The sequence below is a fragment of the Vulpes vulpes genome, chromosome 7 (assembly GCF_048418805.1).
Source record: "Vulpes vulpes isolate BD-2025 chromosome 7, VulVul3, whole genome shotgun sequence".
Taxonomy (NCBI): domain Eukaryota; kingdom Metazoa; phylum Chordata; class Mammalia; order Carnivora; family Canidae; genus Vulpes; species Vulpes vulpes.
The window spans coordinates 125,722,237-125,745,835 of record NC_132786.1 but is presented as its reverse complement, the minus strand read 5'-3'; the positions used below and the strand labels follow the sequence as shown (position 1 = coordinate 125,745,835).

Below are 23,599 nucleotides of genomic sequence, written 5' to 3'. Positions count from 1 at the left end.
TTTAATTTTATTTTTTTTTTTATACAAAAATTTATACCAGAGCCAGATAGGGGGTCACCTATCGCACTGTGGCTTCTACTCCGTGGCCTTCAATCCTGAGGATCATCCAGCCAGGATGTTTTGAGTAAATCACAAATTTACAGACTCTAAATCATGTCACTAACGTATTTCCTGTTTCGATCACGCCTAGTTGCATTCATACTAAAATTCACATTTCTTCTGACGGCCTACAAGGTTTTATATGGTCTGATCCCTACTGGCTACTCCGTAGACTCGATTTCACTGATGTTAGCTCACCTCACAGCCTCATGGCCTTCTGATCCTCAAACATGCTCCTCTTATTCCTACCCTAGGGCCTTTGGACTTGCTATTTCCTCCGCCTGGAATGCTGTTTCCCAGTTACTTACATGACTGGCTCCTTCTTGCCATTTAGATCCCATTCCGAATCTTACCCTCTTTAACCACACTATGTAAAATCTCTCCTTCCCCCTAGCAACCTTCTATTATATTATTTTGGTATATTTTCTGATTCTTTTTATGCTTACCTATTTACTGCCTGTGCTCCTCATTTAAATGTAAACTTTATGAGAGGCTGGACTGCATCCATCGACTTCACCACTATTTCCTCATTATCTGGAAGAGCACCTGGTAGGTGTCCACATGGTAGACACTCAAAATATGCTGTTGGGCGAAAGAGTCTATCAGAATTAATCGTACTTCACATAATTCATGATGAAAGAATTCTGTATTCACTTTGGGCAGATTCTTACAGGGTAGGAGGAAGTGGGAAAAGAAACGGTGAAACCAATCCCTCACAGTTATTCGTTCCATTATCGTTCAAAACAGTCACTGCAGATGGAAGCGTAAAGGTTGTGATCATGGAGGCCACTGTCCTGCACGGTGTTCACTTCCTTACTAAAGAAAGAAACTAACACAAAACAGAATTTTGCTTTTGCAGGCTTTCATTTTTCTACCTGAACTATCCCTCCAGGCAAAAATTCCAAATAAAACCCCCATTCGGTTAAACAGGGTTGGGTGGAGAGAACCTGATCTCAAGGTATGAGCCGCAGTGGTGACAGCTGCAGCTGGGCGGGCGAACCGCAGCATCTCTCAATGCCTTTAGGCTGGACAGAGTAACTAGGTCATCGACCTGTAATCCAAGTCTAATAAATTGATGGGAAAAAAGCTTAAGCATTTCCTCCTTACTGCATTTTCCAACTAAAGACAACAAACATTTTTTTTTAAGTGAGCATTCCCAATACAGTCTTGTGGACGTGATAAAGCATTTTTCCATTCATCAATTTTCTGTGTTCTCTAGCATGTCTTATTCATCATTTGTCGCTTCTTTTATTTATTTATTTATTTATTTATTTATTTATTTATTATTTATTTATTTTCATTTGTCGCTTCTAATTGCATAATACGTAAATTAAGCTTTAGATCTCTTCGTGGTCGATAATAATCGCCCTCAACTTGATAATGATAACTCTAGAATCCACGACAACTTCTTATAACCTCAAAGAAATCTTAGAAAACATTACAAACCTAGAGTTTTAAAAACCCATTGTTGTTTTTTTTAAAAAGTCTTTGCATTACTTAGCAACCATCCTAAAATGGAAGAAGAAACGATTCATAAAGTACAAAAAGATGTGGCTTCTGCTGATGCACGTGGTATGAAACGTTTCATTTATTTACATGAATTTTTTAAATGGAAAAATACGAGGTGTGATTTCAATAGAATAACAATTTAAAAATCTATCATTCCTAGAAAGTTCTCTATATTTTGTAATTTCAAAAATAATAAAAGTATGTTAATGGTGTTTTTATTGCTTCTGAATATTTCCTATACTTTCCAAAGTTCCAACTCTTTGTGTCCTTGTGTCAAGAAACAAAATCAAGGACAATTGTCTCTCAAACTACCTGTTTTTCCCTCTTCTGTCACAAAATAGATAACTATATGAGATTTTACTTGGAATTTATACTACATTTCGCAAAAATAAGTGTGAGGTTACCAAAGAAACTATGCTGGTGTCTGACGCCCCCCAAGTGTCCTGTTACTGCTCGTGACTGTGGCCTGAACACCTGCAAGTAGGAGGAGTGACGGCCGAGCTCACGCTCTCCACAGAACTTTGGATTGTTTTTAACTAGTCTCAGTGTTCAAGCGAGCCCAGGGCTAGCCTCGGCCCGCCTGGTGGTGACGGCTGCTTCAGGGCGGGCGACCTGGAGGGGGAGAGCCACGGGGGCCGCGGGGCAGGTGCGCCCCGTGGTGGCAGCACCGGTCGGATCCTGGGGCTCGTTCCGGTGGCCGTTCTGGTGGCCGGGACCAGGGCAAGGCCCCCGGAGGCCGCGCTCCCATCCCCTGGCCTTGGGTGATGGCCGGGCCTGAGCCGGCTCGGCCGCGCCGCCTCACAGATCGACAGGAGACCCCGAGCCCCAGCTCCCACCGTCCTTGGAGGGGAGCAGCCACAAGGGAGCACTCACGGAATCGGGACCCAAGGGCAGAGTCAGACCGACCGCTGTACGTCCTCCTGCTGGCTGGGCCGCGGGGAGATGTGGGCCACTGCCCCAGGCCCCCAGGCCCCCAGGCCCCCAGACCCCCAGGCCCCCCAGGCCCCCAGACCCCCAGGCCCCCAGACCCCCAGGCCCCCCAGGCCCTCAGACCCCCCAGGCCCCCAGGCCCCCCAGGCCCCCAGACCCCCCAGGCTCCCAGACCCCCAGACCCCCCAGGCCCCCAGATCCCCAGATCCCCCAGGCCCTCAGACCCCCCAGGCCCCCAGGCCCCCAGACCCCCCAGGCCCCCCAGGCCCCCAGGCCCCCAGACCCCCAGACCCCCAGACCCCCCAGGCCCCAGGCCGGGTTCCGGGCGCACCCCCCTGACCCTCCATGTCTCCACAGGCGCTACCCTGACTGCCGCTGCATTAACTTCGGATCCTGGTTTCTGCTTTCCTTCCCGGCTGCTGTGATCATTCTGCTCTTGTCCTGGATCTGGCTCCAGTGGCTTTTCCTAGGGTTCAAGTAAGTAGAGCCCCCATGCTGATGACGGGATGAGGCTGCCTGGGCTCCCTGAGAGCCGCCGGAGCCCCGCGGTGCCCGGACTCCCAGAGCCCCCGGCCCGGCTGAAGGCCCCTAGCAAGTCCCCACACGAGGTCGGCGGAGGACGGGGCCCGTAGAACCCCGCCCGTCCTGCCGTCCTTCGGTCCCACGCAGTGATTCACCGAGCGCCGGCGGGCCTGAGGCCTCCTCCTGATGGGCCAGGCCAGCCCGTCCGGGGGGGCTCCGAGACGTTTGTCCCCTCGTGTACGCGGGCATCGCCTGTGCCGTCCAGTGCCCGTGGCCGCCGCCAGGACTGGCACGTCCTTGAAGAGCCGCAGGGAGAGCGAGAGCGCGCCCTGTGTGTCCGGGACGAGGAGCCGGAAGACCGGGGACAGAGCGGTGGCTCTTCGCGACGAGCCATCTGTCTCGGTCTCAGTGTTTCCATCATAAAACGATGGAATTTAACTGGAAGATGAGTAAGCCCGCTTCCCACGCTGCGGTTCTAACGCACATGGGTGCCAGCTGAAAAAAGGTCAAATCTCTGTGTTCAAGGAGAATCTGCAAATATTACCTCGGCTGTGGCTGGAGCTAATGAGCTACTTAAATGACCTCAGTGACGGGCAGCGTCTAAAATCCCGAAGGGCTCCACGGCAGATCCGAATGCAGCCTATACCTGGAGCACATATAACAAAACCCCCGAAAGACCAGGGAAATGACTATAAATCAATCCCTGAGGATCTTTTCCTGAAAAAAAAAAAAAAAAAACCAAAATAATTCAAATTCATCTTTACTGTCTTGTATTCAAATAATTTCAAGGACCTGTGAGCAAAGCCACACGCTCTCTGCGGGCAGGGGGCCGCGGTCAGCTCCGCAGCCTCGCTCTGCAAAGCAAAGCGCAGTGACCAGGTGGTGCTCCCTGCCGCCCTCCGAGCCCCACCAGGAAGGTGCTCCTCCCCCTCCTTTCCCCTTCCCGGGTCTTCTCCAGAACGGCCACAGTTTTGTTCGTAGTCGGAAGACGGTACTGATGGCTCTAAAACAAACAAAACGAAACAGCCCACTCTGTGCAGATTGTGGGACCAGCATGCGGCCGTCTCCCGCTGAAGCAAATGTGTGGCAGGTCACGGACCCCAGCAGGGGCCCGGGGAGGCCAGCTGCATCCTAACGCCCCTTCCTGGAGACGCACGTTGGGGTGGCTTCAACCGCACGGGTGGCAAAGCAGGAGGCGAAGGGCGGCAGTGCCAGCCGTGGGACAGCGCCCAGGCCCAGACCCACAGTGCTGTCCTTCCCTTTCACTACGTACAAGGACTTTATAAAAAACGTACGCGACCATGGTCATTATTTTGAAGTGGCCCACCATGCTTGAAGGGAAAACCAAGAAAATAGAGGGCAGGCGCACTGAAGGGGGTTGTGTAGGTCGAGAATGCGGGGAGGTGCCTGCGCTAGGCAAGGCCCTGACCCACGGTCCCGGGCACCTTGGGGCAGCCCCCGCCGCCGCCGTGTCCCTTAGGCCACGCACGGCTTTGCCTCTGCTAAGTTTGCAGTGTCCGCCTCAGGGCAGCAGGGTCTTCACCTCCGGAGGCCTAAGAGCGACAACCAGAAATGATCAGCCCCTCCCCGGACAACGGGGCTGCTCGGGGCTGGGGGCGACACGGCTGACGCCCCGTTATAAGTGGCCCCAGCACACCTGGCGGGAGCAGCTCGTCCGTCAGCGCCCTGAACCTACTCAAAGCAAGAGCTTGCCGCCCTGTCACCGGCCGCTCGAAGGCACCAACTTCACTTGTCTTCACTGTTTATCATCTTCAACCAAAAAGCCCAAGTACGTATGCAGTCCACTGGGCGAAAAACATTTTTTAAGGAGACTCACCTTTTTTTTCTTTTTCTTTTTCTTTTCTTTTTTTCTTTTTTTTTTAGAGAGAGAGGGAGAGAGCGTCAGGAGGGGCAGAGGGTGAGGGAGAGAGAATCCTAAGCAGGCTCCACAGCCTACACGGAACCCAACGAGGGGCTCAATCTCACGACCCCAAGATCATGGCCTGAGCCGAAACCAAGAGTCAGACGCTTAACCGCTGAGCCACCCGGGCACCCTGAGAATTTTTAAAATTCTACTTTCTGTCCTCTAGGTGGATCTCAAAGTGGTCTGTGGATCCGTTTCTCACAATACTCTTATTTAAATTGTGGCAAGGGGTAAAATTCCAAGATTGGCACTGGTCAGTAGTTTAGTTGAGATCATAAAAGTTAAATATTACCTCATCGATCTTAAATATGACAACATCCATGTAATTCTGTCCAGTGGTTGGAGTGTGTCCAGGAGAATGATTTTCAATACGTACGATGGATGTAAGAATTGAGGAAAATCTGTTCATTCAAAGGGAATAAGAGTTTAAACATATCTGAATAGCAGAGCTACGGAAAAAATAAGTAAATAAAAATGTGTGTGATGGTTACGGTCACACCATCTTAGACTTCTTATTTTTTCCCTCATATATATCCATGTTTAGCTCAGCAATTTTATTTATTTATTTATTTATTTATTTATTTATTTATTTATTTATCTACTTATTTATTTATTTATTTTTAGCCCAGCAATTTTATAGGGGAACATGCTTCTGCACTCATTCTTTTTTCTAAAACTGCTTTTGCTGAGGCTCCCTTGGCATACAAAAAGCCGTAGATAATTAACGTATACGACTTGATGTCTTTGGAGATACGTGGACACTCGTGAACCATCATCAATGTGAAGCCCATAAACTTTCCCATCACCTCCCAAAGTTTCCTGTTGCCCCCTTTGCTTTTTGAGGTTCTTTTTCTTCTTTTTCTCCTTTTATAGTCAAAGCACTTAATGTAAGAGCTAAGCTCTCAGTAAATTTTTAAGTGACAGTAGAGTGTCATGAATTATCGGCCTTACTTTGTGCGGTGGATCTCCAGGACTTATTTATTTCTGGTAACTGAAACTTTGCACCCTTTGACTGACACCTCACCATTTCTGTCTCCTTACATTCCCTGACAAACAACTGTTTTACTCTCTGCTTTCATGTGTTTGACTATTTTAGACTCTACCTATAGGGGAGACCATACAATATTCGGTTTTTCTGTGTCTGGCTTATTTCACTTAGCGCAAGGTCCTCCAAGTCCATCTGCGTTATCACAAATGGCAGGATTTCCTGCTTCTTTAAGGCTAATATTCCAGTGTATGTTTATACCACCTTTTCTTTTCTTTCTATACCGCTTTTTCTCTATCGACCTGTTTGTCGACAGACATCTGAGTTGTTTCCACACCTTGGCTATCGTGAGTCATGTTGCCGTGAACACGTGAATGCAGGTATCTCTTCAAGATCCAGATTTCAATTCCTTAATCCTCCACTCAGAAATACCTTCCCTACCCACACATAATGTGATCTAACTGAGCTACTTATAGACATTCCAAAAGATAGAACATAAGAATCTTAAAAAAAAAAACAAAAAAAGAAAGGAAAAAAAAGCCATAAGAATCTAACCATTTGCTCATTTGTTTGTTCCACTGGAGGAGTTTTTTTTTTTTTAAATCTAGGCCTAGAGCAGTACTTCACCTAAAAAAAAAAAAAAAAAAAAAAAAGTTTTGAAGATCTGAGACTTCAGGAAAGCAAAATTAGTCACAAGGGAAAGTGTCAGTAAAAAAACGGAGACTGGCAGTTACCATTGGCAGAAGATGGGAAACTAGTGGATTCTATTAGGACATAAAGGATGAAAGAAACTTGAAGAAAAGAAAATGTAATAGAGTTGGTGTGCGTCCTGAGCGTAAGAGCCCTAGCTTCGACTCGCCTGACGATCAGCGTACACGACTTCTCTGCCCTAGAGAATGGCTCGAGTCTGGTATATTTTGTGCAAACTGATGGGTCTGACAACCAGCTGTCCCATAAGTTTGAGGAAGGTTCTGCTGAGTTGACGAGTCAAGTATTTGTCGTGCGTGCCAGCGCTGAGAGTTCCTGCACCGGGGCAAACACCAGCGGCGCTGCCCGGCCTTCCAAGCCTTCATCACCTACAGGGAAAAGGCCTACACATGTGCAGCCAGTGACACTCAAGGTAGACAATAGAGAAATCAAAATCTAACACTCAGGTACGGAATAACCCGTTAGGTCGGAGATGAGCAGCACGTGGCAAAATTCCAATGATGTGAACACTTCGAGAAGGAGGCGATCGGGGCAGGATGTGTGAAATACGGAACAAATATTAGGCCTTGAAAACGGAGCAAACCAGGCAAGACGGGAAAAGGGGAGAGGACATTCAAAGAAGGACCCGGGGGCATCGGCGTTGCGCCCAGATCTCTGAGGCTGGCGGGAGTTTGGTATTTGTGAAGCTTTGGCGCAAATCTCCTCTTTAGGGCAGATCCTCTGCTTAACGGGCCCCATTATTGTTGTTTGCAGCTTCAAGGAGATGTTCAAATGCGGCAAGACCAAAACAGCCAAACAAAAAGCTTGTGCCGAGGTGATCAAACAGGAATACCAGAAACTCGGGCCAATGAGGTGAGACACGCGTGGGCGCACGTGCAAACCCTCCACACGCAGAGGCCTATGCGGCCCGTGTTTAAGGTGACGTGCACCTGAACGTGATTTAACGTGTTGGAACACGTAACGGGGGCCTGGAGCCCGCTGACCCTTGTAGATAGGACTCGACACGACAAAGCACATACAAACATTTCCCAGGCAGAGTGGAAGGGAGCCGGGGCCCTCTCACCTGACGGTCGCCCTCAGCTGCTGGTCGCGGTCACCTGGCCACGGTGTGGGCTCGGCCGGGCTCCAGGTGCCTGCGGGCGTCCTGGCCTGGGCCGACTAGGCACCGACTCCTCCCACAGGTACCAGGAGATCGTGACCCTGATCCTCTTCATTGTGATGGCTCTGCTCTGGTTCAGTCGGGATCCTGGGTTTGTGCCCGGCTGGTCGGCGCTGTTCTCCAAGTAAGCATCGTTCCGTGCCCCGGCGTGACCCTTCCGTCTCGCCCCGCTTCTCTCCTCGGTGGCCCCACAACTGGAGGGTCGGAGGGACTCCTCTCTCTGCTGGGAAGTGGCTCGATTGGCTCGGTTCTAATCTTTTCGGGACAAGAGGTGGGAAGGAGTGAAACGATAGGGGTGACCGCAGACGAAAGGTCTATGCCCAGCCGGCTCCTCCGAACAGGCCCTGCTGGTCCCCCAGGGGTGAGGCCATAACGGGCCTGTGGGTGCCGGTGGGAGCAGAGCCCCGGGTGGGAGCAGAGCCCCGGGTGGGAACAGAGCCCCGGGGCCCCTCTGGGTCTCACCGGGCTCCTCGCTTGGGGCGAGTCCCCCACATTTCGGGCCTGGAAGGGACACTGGCGATGGTCGCTCCACGATGGGGGGGGCGAGACACGTGTTTCTTAGGTGACATGAATGCCACCCTGTCCTCGCTGACCCCCGAGAGAGGCTCACATTCTGGGATTCTTCAGCTTATTATTCAATTCAGTATCTCGTCTTGTCCTCTCATCGTGCTCACCTGCACTCTAGTTCCCTATGACTCCATCCCTGCCCCTATTTTGTGACCGGGAATTTCCAAGTAAGTAATTGCACCGATTCTACAAACTGACATTGGGAGCTGGAAGCTGGGTCACGTTAATTTTACCTCCTCGCATCTCCCAGGCCAGCAGTCATGCTGAGTCACATGAAGTGAGGGGGACGACGAGACTGTGATTTCTAAATTAAGGACCAGCCTACATATCAATATAAATACTTGGGTTTTTGGGATTTGTGCTTTTAATCCATCTCTCACCGAGGTGCTCGGGTTCTTAAATTGAGCAGATCCCTGGTGGGGACTTCCTGCCTCACACCCCACAGCGGGAATCCACGTTTGTGGGGACAGAAACCAAAATTGTTGGGGTTAGAAGTACCCGGCCCACGTGGGGTAAAGAATTCCCCGACCCCTGAGCCAGAGCCTTTGGCTGCGTGGGCCCTGCCACGGCTGTTGGGAGCTCCACAGGGGCGCAGGTCCCCTCCGGGCACAGCAGTGCCGCGGGAGGGCGGGTTCCACGGGGTCGGCTTCAGACGGTGAACTTCGTGTTTCGAACTAAGACTTGTCACTTTGCAAAGTCCAAACACGAGGCAGCATCCGGTTGTGCTAAGCAGGCTGTTCATAGCAAATTGGCACTTAACGCGTTGAGTATTACTTTTTGGTCTTGTAATAGGTCCTAAACCAACATAAAGTGATTATTATCCTTTTAAAATCTTACTCCTGGGCCACCTGGGGGGCTCGGAGGTGGAGCATCTGCCTTCGGCCCAGGGCGTGACCCCGGGGTCCCGGGATCGAGTCCCGCGTCAGGCTTCCCACAGGGAGCGGCTTCTCCCTCTGCCTGGCTCTCTGCCTCTCTCTGTGTCTCTCATGAATCAATAAATAAAATCTTTAAAAATAAAATAAAATAAAATCCTAGTCCTATTACCTTAGGAAGGGAGAGTCTTCTCTAAACACCAGGGTGTAAAAACCAAATGAAATCAGACAGTAGCTAATAAAAACCAGGAAGAAATCCCAGTAGAAAATTCAATATAATCAGTTTCTAATTTCTATTCCTTCCTGAAGGAGAGTGTAATTCAGGAGACACTTTGTTTGCAGCAGGAGAACAGAGTATATTTGCTATGGGCAGGTGCTCAGGTTACCTAGAATTCTGAGAGAACAATAGGAAAAGGAACAAAGGTTTGAGAGAAAAGGGGATTTGAGGATACAAATCTAATCAACTTTGATTCATAAATTGCCAAAGCAAATAAAATTTGTGTAAGCCTAATATTTTGTAATGGTGAGACAACCTTTGTTCCTAATAAACTAAAAATAAAATGAAAATAACAATAAAATAATTATAGTGTTAAAAGTCTTTTGGAACAAAATTACGTCAGTATTTATAGCCTGATTTTATTTAAAGTATAATCTGTAGAATGTACATTATAGAGATTTTAAGCATTTCGAATTTCCAAAGCTAGAATGATATATCAAGATTTATGGCTACCACCTAATGTTTTCATTCCATCTGTTTGAACCTGGACTGAATTCAATGTGTCTTTTCATATAAAACAAAATCAGATTACATGATGCCTGACCTAATTTGGCAAAAATACCGTAAAAAATTACAGCTCAAATAAAAGAAATAAGGAACAACAACATAATAAATATTGGTTACATTTGTTGAATGAATTACACCAAGATAGCTTTTTATTCAGCAAAGAAATAAATAAAATCTATATTTAAGGAAAACAGACTCCTTTACCAGACTCCTTTATCCTTTGTCAGGTTGAATAAAATAGTCCATTTCCTTGATTGTTTAGACTGCTCAAGTAAACCACAGATGTAGACGCCTCTATACTGTGGACACGTTGCTGAGTCACAGGAGAGCAAAATAATCTCCGGGGTGTACATAGCTCTTCTCAGACTGCAAATATTCACTAGCTAATATTGCTGAGTCTTAGAACTGAATTCTAATTATTTACGTCGGTTTCATTCATATCTGGTTTCCAGGTGCTTCTTAACTGTTGAGGCTTCTGGGAGCCTGTCTTATTTGCTGGAATGGCCTGGTGATTCTAAGACCCCATCTGTTCCTGAATCACTCTTAATTTGCACAGTGATCATTTATGAGCATCTCATAAACCATTCTAATAATTAATATTCTTGATTGAGTTTCATAGGGTGCAAAGCATTAAATGGGTTGATTTCATTTGTATGATATGGCTAGGGCCTATAATCACAGTAGCAGATGTTGCATCTTAGAAAAACAGATCAATTTCTTTTCAGAAGAATTTTAGAGGACTCCAGAAATACCCTTTCCTTGCCACAATGCAATAGTAGGATGTTATACAACAATCATACAGGGTTTAACCTGGGCTAGCAATTGTTTTGGCCTCAATTCTCTGCCAATATAATTAAAAGAAATAATTCAAAGAAAAACTTGTGTATCAAATCCTTAAGCTTTACCTTAAAAGGAATTTGCCATGTCGCCCTTGTATGTCAGCATGTATATTCATGGTTTTGAAAATAAGGAAACATTATATGTTGGAAACATATGGAAACAATGGGAACATGGTCTGAGATTTTTGGCTTTACTAAGTTTTAATATTTGGTTGGAAATCCATAGATGTTAGACCAGATTATCCAGAATGAAGAACCTATAACATCACTACTATTTGTATGCTTATTAGCATAGTCAATTATTGTTCAGTTCATGCAAATTCTTGATGCAATCTTTTAATGTATCCATCTGTCCTTTTTCAGGTATCCTGGTTTTGCTACAGATTCAACTGTTGCCTTGCTTATAGGAATCCTATTCTTTATTATCCCAGCTAAGAGGTTGACTAAAACTACACCTACAGGAGAAATTGGTTGAGTATTATTTATAATTCTGAATGAATTTGACAGAAGAGAAAAAAATTACAAAATTCCATTGGTTTCAGTTAGTACTTAGAAAGAATGGACGTGCTCACCCTGTCTGTGCATGCCCTGTGTGCACATCGCAACCCTGATTCAGGCCAGCACATGTTCTCCCCCTACAAGAAGGATCATCTTTCTTGGCAGAAGTGAGAAGTACATTTCCTTATGTACCATGGTTAGGATTCCATTACGAGTGATACTATTTGGTCCACAATAAACCCACTTCCCCTGCCATAATCAGAATTAATCTTACTATTGGCAAACATAGGAACAAGAACTTGGAAGGCACACTTCATGAGGAGCCCTTGGTAATAAGTGCTAAGGATCTAAAAAGATGAGGAGTTTCAAGGGAAACTACTATTACAGCCTCACAGTAATCCTGGAGGGAATGCAAATCCAGCCCACACTTAGCCGGAACCTAGTGTCACAAATGAAAGATGAGGTATTCCGTGGGATCATTCGTTGTCTTTGTGGTACGTGAATAAAGAAGTACCCACGTTTATGTGAACCTACCCTTCCTTTGCCTGACACACACACACACCTTTTAAACATAGGATTCATCTGCATCTATGCTGTGTACTAATACAGTATGTTTTGGGTAGTCAGATTTCTATGTTATTATTGTGGGACAAAGAGCTTAAAATTGTTTGAAAATAGTCTAGTATAGTTGTGGGCTTTTTTCTTGATGGCTTTTCTTTTATTTCTCTTTTTCCATTTTTTTTTTTACTTAGATGGAACTGGGATTCATGTAGTTGGGTGGGCCCTTCTGACTCCCTGAGTCCAAACTGATAAATGACTAGAGTCAGATGTCTAGGACATGATATATGTAAATACCACAGCATAGATATAAGTGCCTTTTGTTCTTTACTTGACACTAGAACATCTCAAAGCGTGTTAGAAGGAGATATTAAAGTACAGAGTAATGATTTCTATGAGACCCTGAGTACTGACCATTGCACAAAGCCCTAAGGCCTGTCGGTGGCAAATGTTGAAGAACCAATGCTTGGCTTAACTTTCCTGGCTCCCATATCTGAATCACCCACTGAGAAAGAGCCTTGCTTCTGTTGTGAAGAAAGAATTTTCTTTGCCCTTCAAGATTCTTGTAGCTGGACTAAGAATCAAGTTGACATGAGACAGATTAATGGTAGAAAATCAAATTTAATAGTGTGCAGGCAAGGAATCCACATAGACGTGGAAGTTCCAAAGACAGTGAGGCAACATGACACTTTGATGGGCTGCGAAGAAGGGTAGGGGTCTGAGGATACAAAGAGGAGAAAGACCATGAGCAGGAAGGTGAAAGGAGATATTTGTAAAACAAAGGCTGCCTAATTATGAAGATAAGGTTCTTAGATAAAAAGGAATCTGTATTAATCTCTCTCTTCTTGGTACAAGAGGGTAGTTGGGTAGTTGAGGGGGAGACCAAGAGCTTTTTCTGAATCTGCTGGGTGTTGATTGCTTTTAACTCAAAATAATGTTCATGCCAAAGAGGCCCATCTTGGGACAGCCTGCCCTTAGACCCCACACCCCTATCCACAATTCTCTCTCTTCTCATTCTTCAACTCTTGTTCTCCCTGAAAACCCACTCACGCTAGGTTTAAAAATGATACCATATGTTAAATTTTACATGAGAGGTACATTTCAGAGATGTTTGCATAATAACAGGAATATGCCTTAATTCAAGTAAGAAATAACAAAATTTCCATCAATAGTGATGGTAGGTTTGGCTTAGGTTTGTGGGAAAGAAATAGGAAGGGATCTTATCAGTAACTCTAAAATCTTACCATGTAGAAGGCTGCTTGTTACACACAAATGTTAAATGTTAATAATATATTCATGGATGACTTTTTTTTCAATAAATCAAATGGGCCATTATGACCCAAATATCAAGAGAAATCTTCATGATAATTGCTTTATAAGAATTTTAAGAGTCTTATAAATGATACTTCAATTATTTAATCTGAGCTTTGTTTTAAACTGAAATCCTGATGAATCTATTATGACCTTCCTCATGATTTGGAAAAAAAAAAACAGTAAAGATTCAAGTAAATATTAATGAATAAAAGTATAATGTCACACTGATGATGTTAGAACCAATGGCATATTATACACATTTTGTATAGCAAAGAAGAGTACAGTCCAATGCACTGTGTCGCTCATAGTAGGCAAAGATGTTAGTGGAATGAATGAATGAGAGACATTATAAAGGACAATGATATAGTCTTTCTAAGTTTACTCTGTAATATGATCCAAAGGATTTTTCCAAGATATGGCATTTTTTTTTCTTTTTTTGTAATGCAGTGTTCCACCTCAAGATAGGGATATTAAAAACTTCTCCTGAGATGGTGATTTAGGATAATAGAAAAAAAATGTAATATGGTCATAATCAAGCAATGTATAACTATTGGGCTTGTGTTTTGCAGTTGCTTTTGATTATTCTCCACTGATTACTTGGAAAGAATTCCAGTCATTCATGCCCTGGGATATAGCCATTCTTGTTGGTGGAGGGTTTGCCTTGGCAGATGGCTGTGAGGTAATATGCTGTGACTAAGATATTTAACAATTAACTAGACTTTTTAAAAGAAAAACAGGAGACATTCAAGCTTTGGCATATTCAACTTTATCCTATCATTTTAATGATGCAGATTTTAATAGCCATGCAGTAAGTATACCACACAGATGAAGTGAGTTTAATAATTTTGGCAGGCTGCAGGCATTAAACATCGTTTTTAAATGATGTCTCAGTATGTTGAAAGGGATAAAGCAGAGAAAATTAGAATTTACCCCCCTTCTGCAGGAAGGGGGTAAAAAGGGGCAGAAGGAGAGGGAGAGAGAGAGATTCTCAAGCAGACTCCCCACTGAGCACAGAGCCTGATATGGGGCTCAATCTCACCACCCTGCAATCATGACCTGGGCCAAAATCAAAAGTCAGACCCTTATCCAACGCAGGACCCTGAAGATTAGAATTCTTAATCCATGAAATAGTATTAGAAACTTGACTAAAAAGAAAAAATATAAAAGTCATATGTACAATGACTCCTCGTAAAACATTCTGTTTATAACCTTATCTTACTTCATGATGAATTTGAGTAGCTCACGGACCTCTTTTCAATATATCATAGTCCTAAGGCTGTCAGAGAAAGAGAAGGAGAAATATAATAGTACTTTATTACATCATTTATTTGTTACATATTAAGTATGTTAAAGGTGCTTTGTACATGTTTATTGAATGAAGTCAGAATTTTATATAACCATGGCTAATATTATATTATGTCCAATTTTAAAGAGAAATAAAACCAACATAAGGAATAAAATTCATGTCAAGGTTGCAATTGCTGATTCTGATTCCCTCACAATTCAAAGTATCTGTCAAAAGAATGGAAGTTATTGATTCTGAGAAGCCAGATCTCAGTCTTGCTGAAATAGTAGAAAAGTGTATTTGTCTTATATTTCTATCATTTAAACTTGAGTGGTCTATGAAGCAAGCCAAATCTAGACATCAAACAACATTGTAAGTGGCACTCAGAATTGAGACAATTTCTAAGATTTTCACCCATTACTAAATCGTATTGCTGAGAGTTGTGTCCAAATAAAAAAAAAAATGACAATAAAGTCAGAAACAAAAAAAACCCTCCCTATAGGCTGTTAAGAAAATAGCTGATAGTTATTTGTCTTGAGAAGAATAAAAATTTAACTCTCCAGAAGCTAAAAGGGTGGATACAACACATCTCTCTCACCAACCTTTTTACTTTGATGACTGGATAAGGAAATGGAACAGCCATGAGCTTTAAATGTTTCACAGAAGGCTTCAAAATCCAGAAATGAGAGGTTTTTAATTAGTCAAAGGAGTAAAAAATTTTCATGGACGTTTTGAGAAGATACTTTCCTTCTAGGAGTCCTACAATGACTTTCAAGTGACAAAGGCCTCCCCAGACTTGTACTTTATATAAACTGGATAGATCATAGGACAAAGAAGTAGCAACTTTATTCTTCACAGTACACTAAGTGATTCAGGTACGAGCAATATTGATATAATCATAATGGCAAACTTTAAACATTGACTTAATAAAAATGCGGATACAAGAGTAAAAGAAATAGGGGGACACAATATATATATATGGTTGATGATGTAAGAAAACTAAATCCTTATGTAACATGTTAGAAAGTTAGTAAACAATGTCTAAATGTGAAAATTAGGAAAAAGCATATTTTAAAAACTATATATAGCTAATATGGCTTGAAAATTGTGTCTGAGGAACACAACTTAGGAGGGGAGAGAGGTAGATCAGAGGCTGCCATTTTCCTAAAGCCGTGTAGTGCCACATGACTTGTTAACCTATTCACATATATTAATTAGATAAAATTAAGTTTCAATTGAAACAATGTGGGAAGACAATTCGAATTTCCTAAAGCATGTCAGTAGTTTTGAAATAAGAATAATTGAGTTTCTCTGTGTCAAAGCCGCCTAGATCCACCAAACCATGGGAAAATAGGAAAGATTAAAATTGTATTTTAGAAACCGAGTTCTTAGAGCAACTGACATCTTATGCATTTAAATTGTGTCTGATTAAAATGATTGTTAATGAATAATATTGCAATTTTTTTTTAGGAGTCAGGATTATCTAAGTGGATAGGAAATAAATTATCTCCTCTAGGTTCATTACCAGTTTGGCTGATAATTCTGATATCTTCTTTGCTCGTCACATCTTTAACAGAGGTAGCCAGCAATCCAGCTACCATTACCCTCCTTCTCCCTATATTATCTCCATTGGTGAGTATCTCATTCATCTGCTTTTATATTCATCAAAAGAAGAGTGTTCCACTCTGCTTGTTCTCATATTGTGGTATAGAATCATTTCGGGTGTGAATGATCTTCCTGTAAGTAACTTATAGGGTGGTCTTTATTTGCATGAATACATTTTTAGGAGACCTTAAATCCAGAGAACTCTTTTCTTCCACATTCAAGTAGAAGGATCTTAAGAAAAGCACTTACCTTCTTCTGTCTCCCCGGATTTTATATTTGCAGATCATCGGGAGGGTCAGCTTGAATCCTTTCTAGCTGTAAGACTTTGGGAATCCATGTTTCCTGGCAACTCTGGCTCTGACACTGACACTTCTCTCTTCGGATTATTCTTCAATTTCTGAGAAGTGGTTCATATAAGTGATTTGCAAATGAATGAAAACCTAGGCTTACACTTCAGGCTTTAAGCTAAAATATCTTAGACACAGTTCTCTGCGGCCCAGGGAATAGTTTTTAAAGAGAAGTAAAAAAGCAGATTTGCAAGGAGAGAGAGAGAGGAAAAGACAGCCTTACTTCTGTCTCCCCACCTAGCTAGCAATTACAAGAAATAGCCTTAAGTAAAGTGTTTTTTATGGGGACAGCTGAGTTTGGTGAAAGGATACACTTCAAATTAAGAAGGATCGCCCTTCTGGGATTGTTCTGCCACAACTCAAGGGGCATATGTTGGCCTTCTTGAGGTGCTGCTTCAAATTAGAGAAGAAATGTAGGCAGTTTTGATTGGTAAAATATCATTTTGGTTTTTCTCTTTTTTGCTTCTCAACAAGGCACAGTTAGAAAATTATGTGATGAATTAAGGGTAGTAGTAACTCTTCTTCTATGATGATCCCTAAGCAATTTTAAATTATATATGGCACAGGGGCAGACAATTAATGGAATAATGAGAAGCTTTGAAGCCAGAGGGACCTGAGACCCTACATACACTCTACTGCTTGCCAGCTTTGTGTCTGGACAAGTTACTTTTGCCTTTCCGTGCCTTAATTTATTCATCTGTTATTTGGGGCTATAGTAGCCATCTCATAGGTCACTGGGAAAATTCAGTTATTTTATATAAATGCACACACACCCCACACACACACAGAGCACCTGGCGCTGTATGAGTAAAAACTATTTTTGTTTTTATATGGTTCTTGAAGTAAATGATACTTTATTTTCTATATGAACTGAGCTATAGCACTTAAATAGCACTAATTACCATATAAAAACAAGAGGAAAATATTCTTCAAGTGATAACTGCATTTATGTATATAGTATTAGGTCTTTAGATTTTAACCTGCTTCTGGGAAAGCTTATCATAATAATCTTGTTCATTTTGATGCTTGGTGCCTACCTCAAAATTTTACTTAAACTCCTTCTTATCTTTTCCAACAGGCTGAAGCCATTCAAGTGAACCCTCTTTATATTTTGATACCTTCTACTCTGTGTACTTCATTTGCATTCCTCCTACCAGTAGCAAATCCACCCAATGCTATTGTTTTTTCCTATGGACATCTAAAAGTTATGGACATGGTGAGTGAGCTGAAATGAGGTCCAATAGACATCTTTGTGTGTGTGTGATGTCCTGGGTTATCGCTCTTTTTACACACTATCAACTGCCAGGAAAAGCCAGGCTTTAGTTCTGCTTCTGAAGGTGAGTGCATGATTGGTCACAGAACTGTTTTTAAAAATGGTAACTAGAAGCAAACTTACCATTAGGATTTGCAGTCACAAACACAGAGATACTGAACGCATCAGTAATGTACTTGAAAAATGAAGAGCACAGAGTATGTGTAACACAATGGCTTAAACTCGCATATCAGGATCAGGATCCAACTTGACCTAGTCAAAAGGAAGAAATAGGGTTAATGAAATTCAGCAATTACATGCTGTGGTTTTCTTTCTTTTCTTTTTTTCTTTTCTTTTCTTTTCTTTTCTTTTCTTTTCTTTTCTTTTCTTTTCTCTTTCTTTCAATTTATTTATTCATAGAGACACACACAGAGAGAGGCAGAGACACAGGCAGAGGGAGAAGCAGACCCCACGCAGGGAGCCTGTCGTGGGACTCCATCCCGGAACTCCAGGATCACACCCTGGGCTGAAGGCAGGTGCTAAACTGCTGAGCCACCCAGGGATCCCCACGCTGTGGTTTTCTACCACAAATATTTTGCAGCAAATACTTGCTTCACATAATACACTGGACTCAGTACCTGCTGATGAAAGGTCATCTTTCTTGCTCTGATTCTAATGGTGGCACCTGACATAAAAGCACAAGCAATAATGAGACATTCAAGTGATAAAACATGGTCATTTTTCCCAAATACAAAAGTAGTGATTGTCAAGGACTAGTTTGAGAATATTCTAGTCTCCCCCTAACCTTGATTACCAACTTCCAAACCAAACAAGGAAAAAAAAAAAAGAATATAACCAAAGTAAACTCAATGAGCTTACTATGAAAATTCAGTTCCAAGGTCTCAGTTGCCTCCTCCCACACACAGTGCTGTCCCTACAACCCTGCAATGTAAAAACTCTGGAAAGGTCTCTATGCAGAAGTCACATAATATCCTTTTGGAAAAGAAAATGTGCATAATAGAATACAACCAGTGTTGGGTGTATGTGAATTTAAAAAATAAAAACAGGATTCTTGAGTGGGAAATATCAGAAAGGGAGACAGAACATGAAAGACTCCTAACTCTGGGAAACGAACTAGGGGTGGTGGAAGGGGAGGTGGGTGGGGGGTGGGGGTGACTGGGTGACGGGCACTGAGGGGGGCACTTGACGGGATGAGCACTGGGTGTTATTCTATATGTTGGCAAAATGAACACCAATAAAAAATAAATTTATAAAAAACAAACAAACAAAAAACAGGATTCTGGATTAAATGAGTGGCTTGCATGGACAGAAAAGGGGGCCTCTGTAATAAACATTGCTAGGTATCCCCTTTTGCTTTGTGGCTCCATGTTTTAATACAGAGAATGCAGAGATAAGCTTTCTCTGTAAAGAGTCAGATAGTAAATATTTAATGCTCTCTGGGCCATATGCTCTCTGTCACAACTGCTCGTTCCACCATTGTACATGAATGCAGCCAAAATATGTAACCACCATGGTTGTGGTCCCATAAAACTTAATTGCCAAAACAGATCATGAGCAGGGGTTTGCCAACCTCTGTTTTAATGGATTAAAAGCAACTTTGAAATTTTTAGTGGACACCAGGATGATGACACAAGAGCTAGAAAAATGAGAACTCTAAAGAAGATGAATAGAAGTGGCATTTCATTAAATCTCAAAAAGAGAATACTGAAGGCTAAACTAATAATGGTATTGAGTGAATTTGAAAGATCCAGTTATCATATAGTGACCTGAACCTTATCCACTGAAATACAAGACCTCAAAACTCATATTCTGATTTAACATGAAATGGGAAATTTTTAAAGGGATTTTTCTTGAATCAGAGTGATTCCAGTATATTCCTAAAAGGAACCTCATAGAATTTGCAACTAAATGTCATTTAGTTGAGGATAGATTCTGTTTTGATATGAATGGAGAGCTCATTGTTTTGTGAAGTAACAGCAACTTACGCTAATCATTTATGACGTATGTAAGTCTGACATCTGCTTTCTGCGGTAGTATTCGGATCCTCCTATAGGTTTTCTTTTCAGGAAACTGACATTTATGCTCTTCCCTATTCAAGGTTAAAGCTGGACTTGGCGTTAATATTGTGGGTGTTGCTGTGGTGATGCTTGGCATGTCCACCTGGATTTGGGCTCTATTTGACCTCTCTACTTACCCTTCCTGGGCTCCTCCAGTCAGTAATGAGACCATGCCATGACAAGCTGAATGCTATGACTATCCTTTGGTGAGTTTTGGAAACCATTGAGAATTCACTGCAGATACGGCATTGGAAAATTGGTGACTCATTTAAATTAGTCCTGTTGTAGCTGCTGTGGTTCCAGTAGACACCCAAAACCTGCCGTCGTAACCTAGAGTTCACAATTCCTTTGAGACGCAACCAAAGAGCGACCATGTCCCTTTATCAAGAAGCCCACAGCTGAGATTCTGCTCATGGACCATATGCATCCTGCTTCATCATAAGAATAATTTATAACATGACCTGCAAAAAGATTAGGCGATCTACTTCATTTTACATTTTGGGTTTGGTGTAACATTTCAAACATCAATTTATTATCTCAAAAACTTCCCGTAAAGTTAGAAATAGGAAATAAAACATACCAGTTAGTTAATACATGGATAAATCATTCCTGTTGTGTTGTTGAAGGGAATTTGTTGAAAAACCAACACTGTGGTTATCTGCACTGTATTGCAGAAAAACGTTTTAGTCTAAATGAAATGTGCATCCTCCCATTTAGAAAATGCCAGATTATTCTTCATGTATAGATATGGCATGAAAAATTGAAATTGAAGTAGTAGTTTCAAAATTATAATTGAATCAACTAAACAACAGAAAACTTGTAGATAAGGATTAATTTCTACTTGACCCTGTGGTTAGATTAATGTAATTCATACCTTTAATATCTCAGTGTGCTAAGAAATGCATTTTGTAGGGCTGTGACTAATGCTTGCTGTGAGATGCACTGTTAGCACAGCATAGTTATAAAAGAAAGCTAAACACTATAGAACTATTAACACATTTATGTAGCTGTATAGCAATTTTGCTTTAGTGTTTATCTTACTTCAGAAATACACAAAGTTAGGGGTGTCTGGAGAGCTCAGTCAGTTAAGCATCTGACTCTCGATTTCGGCTCAGGTCATGGTCTCACAGTCATGAGATCGAGCCCTGGCCTGGATCCTGCTTAAGATTCTCTCTTTCATTCTCCCTCTGTTTTCTCTCTCTCTTTCTGTCTAAAAATAAATAAGTAAACAATAAAATGAATTTTTAAAAGTTTAGAAATAGAAATACATAATGTCATGTAAAAAGACTCAGAAATTTAAATGAATTATCACTATGTATAGAGACAGAAAAAGGTCACACAACTCCATTATTATCAACATTGAGATGAAATATCAGATGGAAAATAAGAATAAAACTCTTGAAAAATTTACAAAAAGAAAATGAATTATTCATGGGCAAACAAACAAAAAAGGAGATCTAAACATTCAAACAAAATGTGGAAGAGAATAGTCTCCTAATATGAGGGATGTGAAGAGTAATAAGATCTATTGACATTCCAAAATCAGACTACAAGGGGAAAAATGACAATCAAAAACAAAATAATGTGTAGTTAGGAAAAGATGGAGAAGTTAAAACATAACAAATTTCATTCTAAAAATAAAAAGGAAGAGAGGCCAAGAAAATATCTTTGGTATTTTTAATCTTCATAGAAGTCATCAGACCTGGTTTGGGGTTTTTTTGTTTTGTTTTGTTTTTGTTTTTTGTTTTTTGTTTTTTGTTTGTTTGTTTGTTTTTGCAAATGATGGTATTTATAAAGTTCTTAAAAATTAAATATAGTAAAAAGTATTTTTAAAAAGGAAGACATTTCTTTAAAAAGCATACATGATACATTGTCTATTATCTATTTATTAATTAGTCAATGCACAATTTGTCATTTTTTAAAAATTTGTCAATTTAAACCTTAAAATATACTGCCGCTTTATGTATATCTTTTAAGTTCCCCCTCTATTCATTTGTTTCTTTCCCTATCATATGTTACATATTTACTTAAGATCAATAGTATTTCTTTTGGGCTTTTCTCTAGTCATTCAATTTATCACTGCTGAATTATGTGATGAATACATTTTAATTATGAAAAATGAAATGACTTTTCAAATTAGAATGAGTAAGTTTTGCTCTCAAGAAAATAATATAAACATTTCAACTTGAATCATTTTAATGAATTACTTCCAACAGCTGCCAGCTGAGTACAGGAAAAGTAATACTTAGTCAAAATTTGTTTAAGTGAGCCATATCATTCTCTTGCTACATCTTTCTGTTTAGTTGATATATCAAAAATGACTTAACTCATCCATTTCACATTTGTTCCATTTACATCAACGTTCTCAAGCTCTTTTAGTTGGAAAGATGATCAAACAAATCTCTGTCCTCCCACTCTATGGTAGATAGTGTTTTTGTCATTATCCTCATCCTTACTTAAAGGTTAACTAGAAATCTTTGTCACTTTAAATCCCAGTATCTCACTTAGGGTTGGATCTTGTCTAGATAATAGTAGCAATTTCACTAAGTGCCTATTTACTGTCTGTTCATGCAAGTGCTTGGAAGACTCCACCGACATGTGTGGATCCCTCACTCACCCCAACCGCCTCTGAGCATGTCAGCATCTCCAGAACTCAGACTTCCTTCCTTTCAAATGTCTGCACTCTTTCCACCTCACTTGGTATCCAAGGCTTTGTTCTCTCCTTTCAGCCTGGACATTAGGAAAGTATGCTTTTTGCCAATGGTACTAATTAATCCTATTAGCCAAAATTGACTTAAAAAAATTATCCTGATACCTGAACTGTTTCTTGACATGTGTACTGCATAGGACTATATTTCAAAGATTTGTTATTAAATATATTATTCTATCTCTGCCATGACTAAATATATGATAAAGATCTGTGTCATCCATCCTTTTATTCCAAAATTTTACTGATTCAGTTAATGAATGACTATCTTTGCTCGACTATGTGAATTTCACCAAATTAAAAATTTTTTTTTAATTTTTAGGACGGGGAGGGTTGTACTAAGAACAAAAGAATAAACTCAAGCAAACTGGGTCAGTTTTAGTACTCTAACATAATCTAAAAAGGAAAGGTTAAAATTGTTAGTCTAGGACACCATTAGCCATGCTATTCAAAAATGAAGCACTTTAGTCAAAGGAAAAATTTGCTAGGTAAGTTTTGAAAACACACATATCAAAAACACAGGTCCCCATTGTAGAAGCGAGGCCAGACTAGCCCAAGAGCAAACAGTGAAACAGCACATAACCAAAGCAGAAGCTAAAGGGTTTTTCCAAATATGGGGATCTTCATTTACCTTGGAAGAAAAAGACACAGCATTTAAAAAGAAACAAAGGGACTTTTCTTACTTATAGTATAGTGGTAGAGATACTGGGGGCAGTTTTGAGGGGAGTAGATCTTAAAGCCAAATAATAATAATAATAAAAAAATATTGCATTACGTGCATTCTGTGTCAGCAAGAAAATAATGGAAATCCTCCAAAGAGAAAGATGATGGAGCATCAGCAAGAATGCAGACATGGCAACTGCTAATCCCTAGAGAGCTCAACATTTTCTTTAACAGAAACACAAGGAACAAGGGATGGGAGACAAAGCCAGGACCCAAGCAAGTTGTGGGTTGAGTGAAAAACTATGAGTGAGGATCTCAAAGGACTGTGTTCTCTGAAAAGATGTGAGCTAGGACAAAATCCCATCTTATAAAGGGAAACCTCAAGGGAACCTTG

General features: G+C 41.5%; 1 protein-coding gene across 4 annotated transcripts in view; it reads left to right on the top strand.

Moving 5' to 3' along the window:
* Positions 1 to 23,599, top strand: part of SLC13A1 (solute carrier family 13 member 1) — a 106,281-nt gene that overhangs the window by 58,033 nt on the left and 24,649 nt on the right. For all 4 annotated transcript variants that reach the window (XR_012002774.1, XM_072764925.1, XM_072764927.1 and 1 more), the window contains 8 exons: positions 2,896 to 3,015; positions 7,431 to 7,529; positions 7,859 to 7,960; positions 11,262 to 11,368; positions 13,838 to 13,947; positions 16,024 to 16,185; positions 17,584 to 17,721; positions 19,877 to 20,041. Coding sequence is in view for 3 of the 4 variants with exons in the window: in XM_072764925.1 (XP_072621026.1) it covers positions 2,896 to 3,015; positions 7,431 to 7,529; positions 7,859 to 7,960; positions 11,262 to 11,368; positions 13,838 to 13,947; positions 16,024 to 16,185; positions 17,584 to 17,721; positions 19,877 to 20,014 (976 nt within the window). In the remaining variant the exon portion in view is untranslated. The remainder of the gene's footprint in view (positions 1 to 2,895; positions 3,016 to 7,430; positions 7,530 to 7,858; positions 7,961 to 11,261; positions 11,369 to 13,837; positions 13,948 to 16,023; positions 16,186 to 17,583; positions 17,722 to 19,876; positions 20,042 to 23,599) is intronic.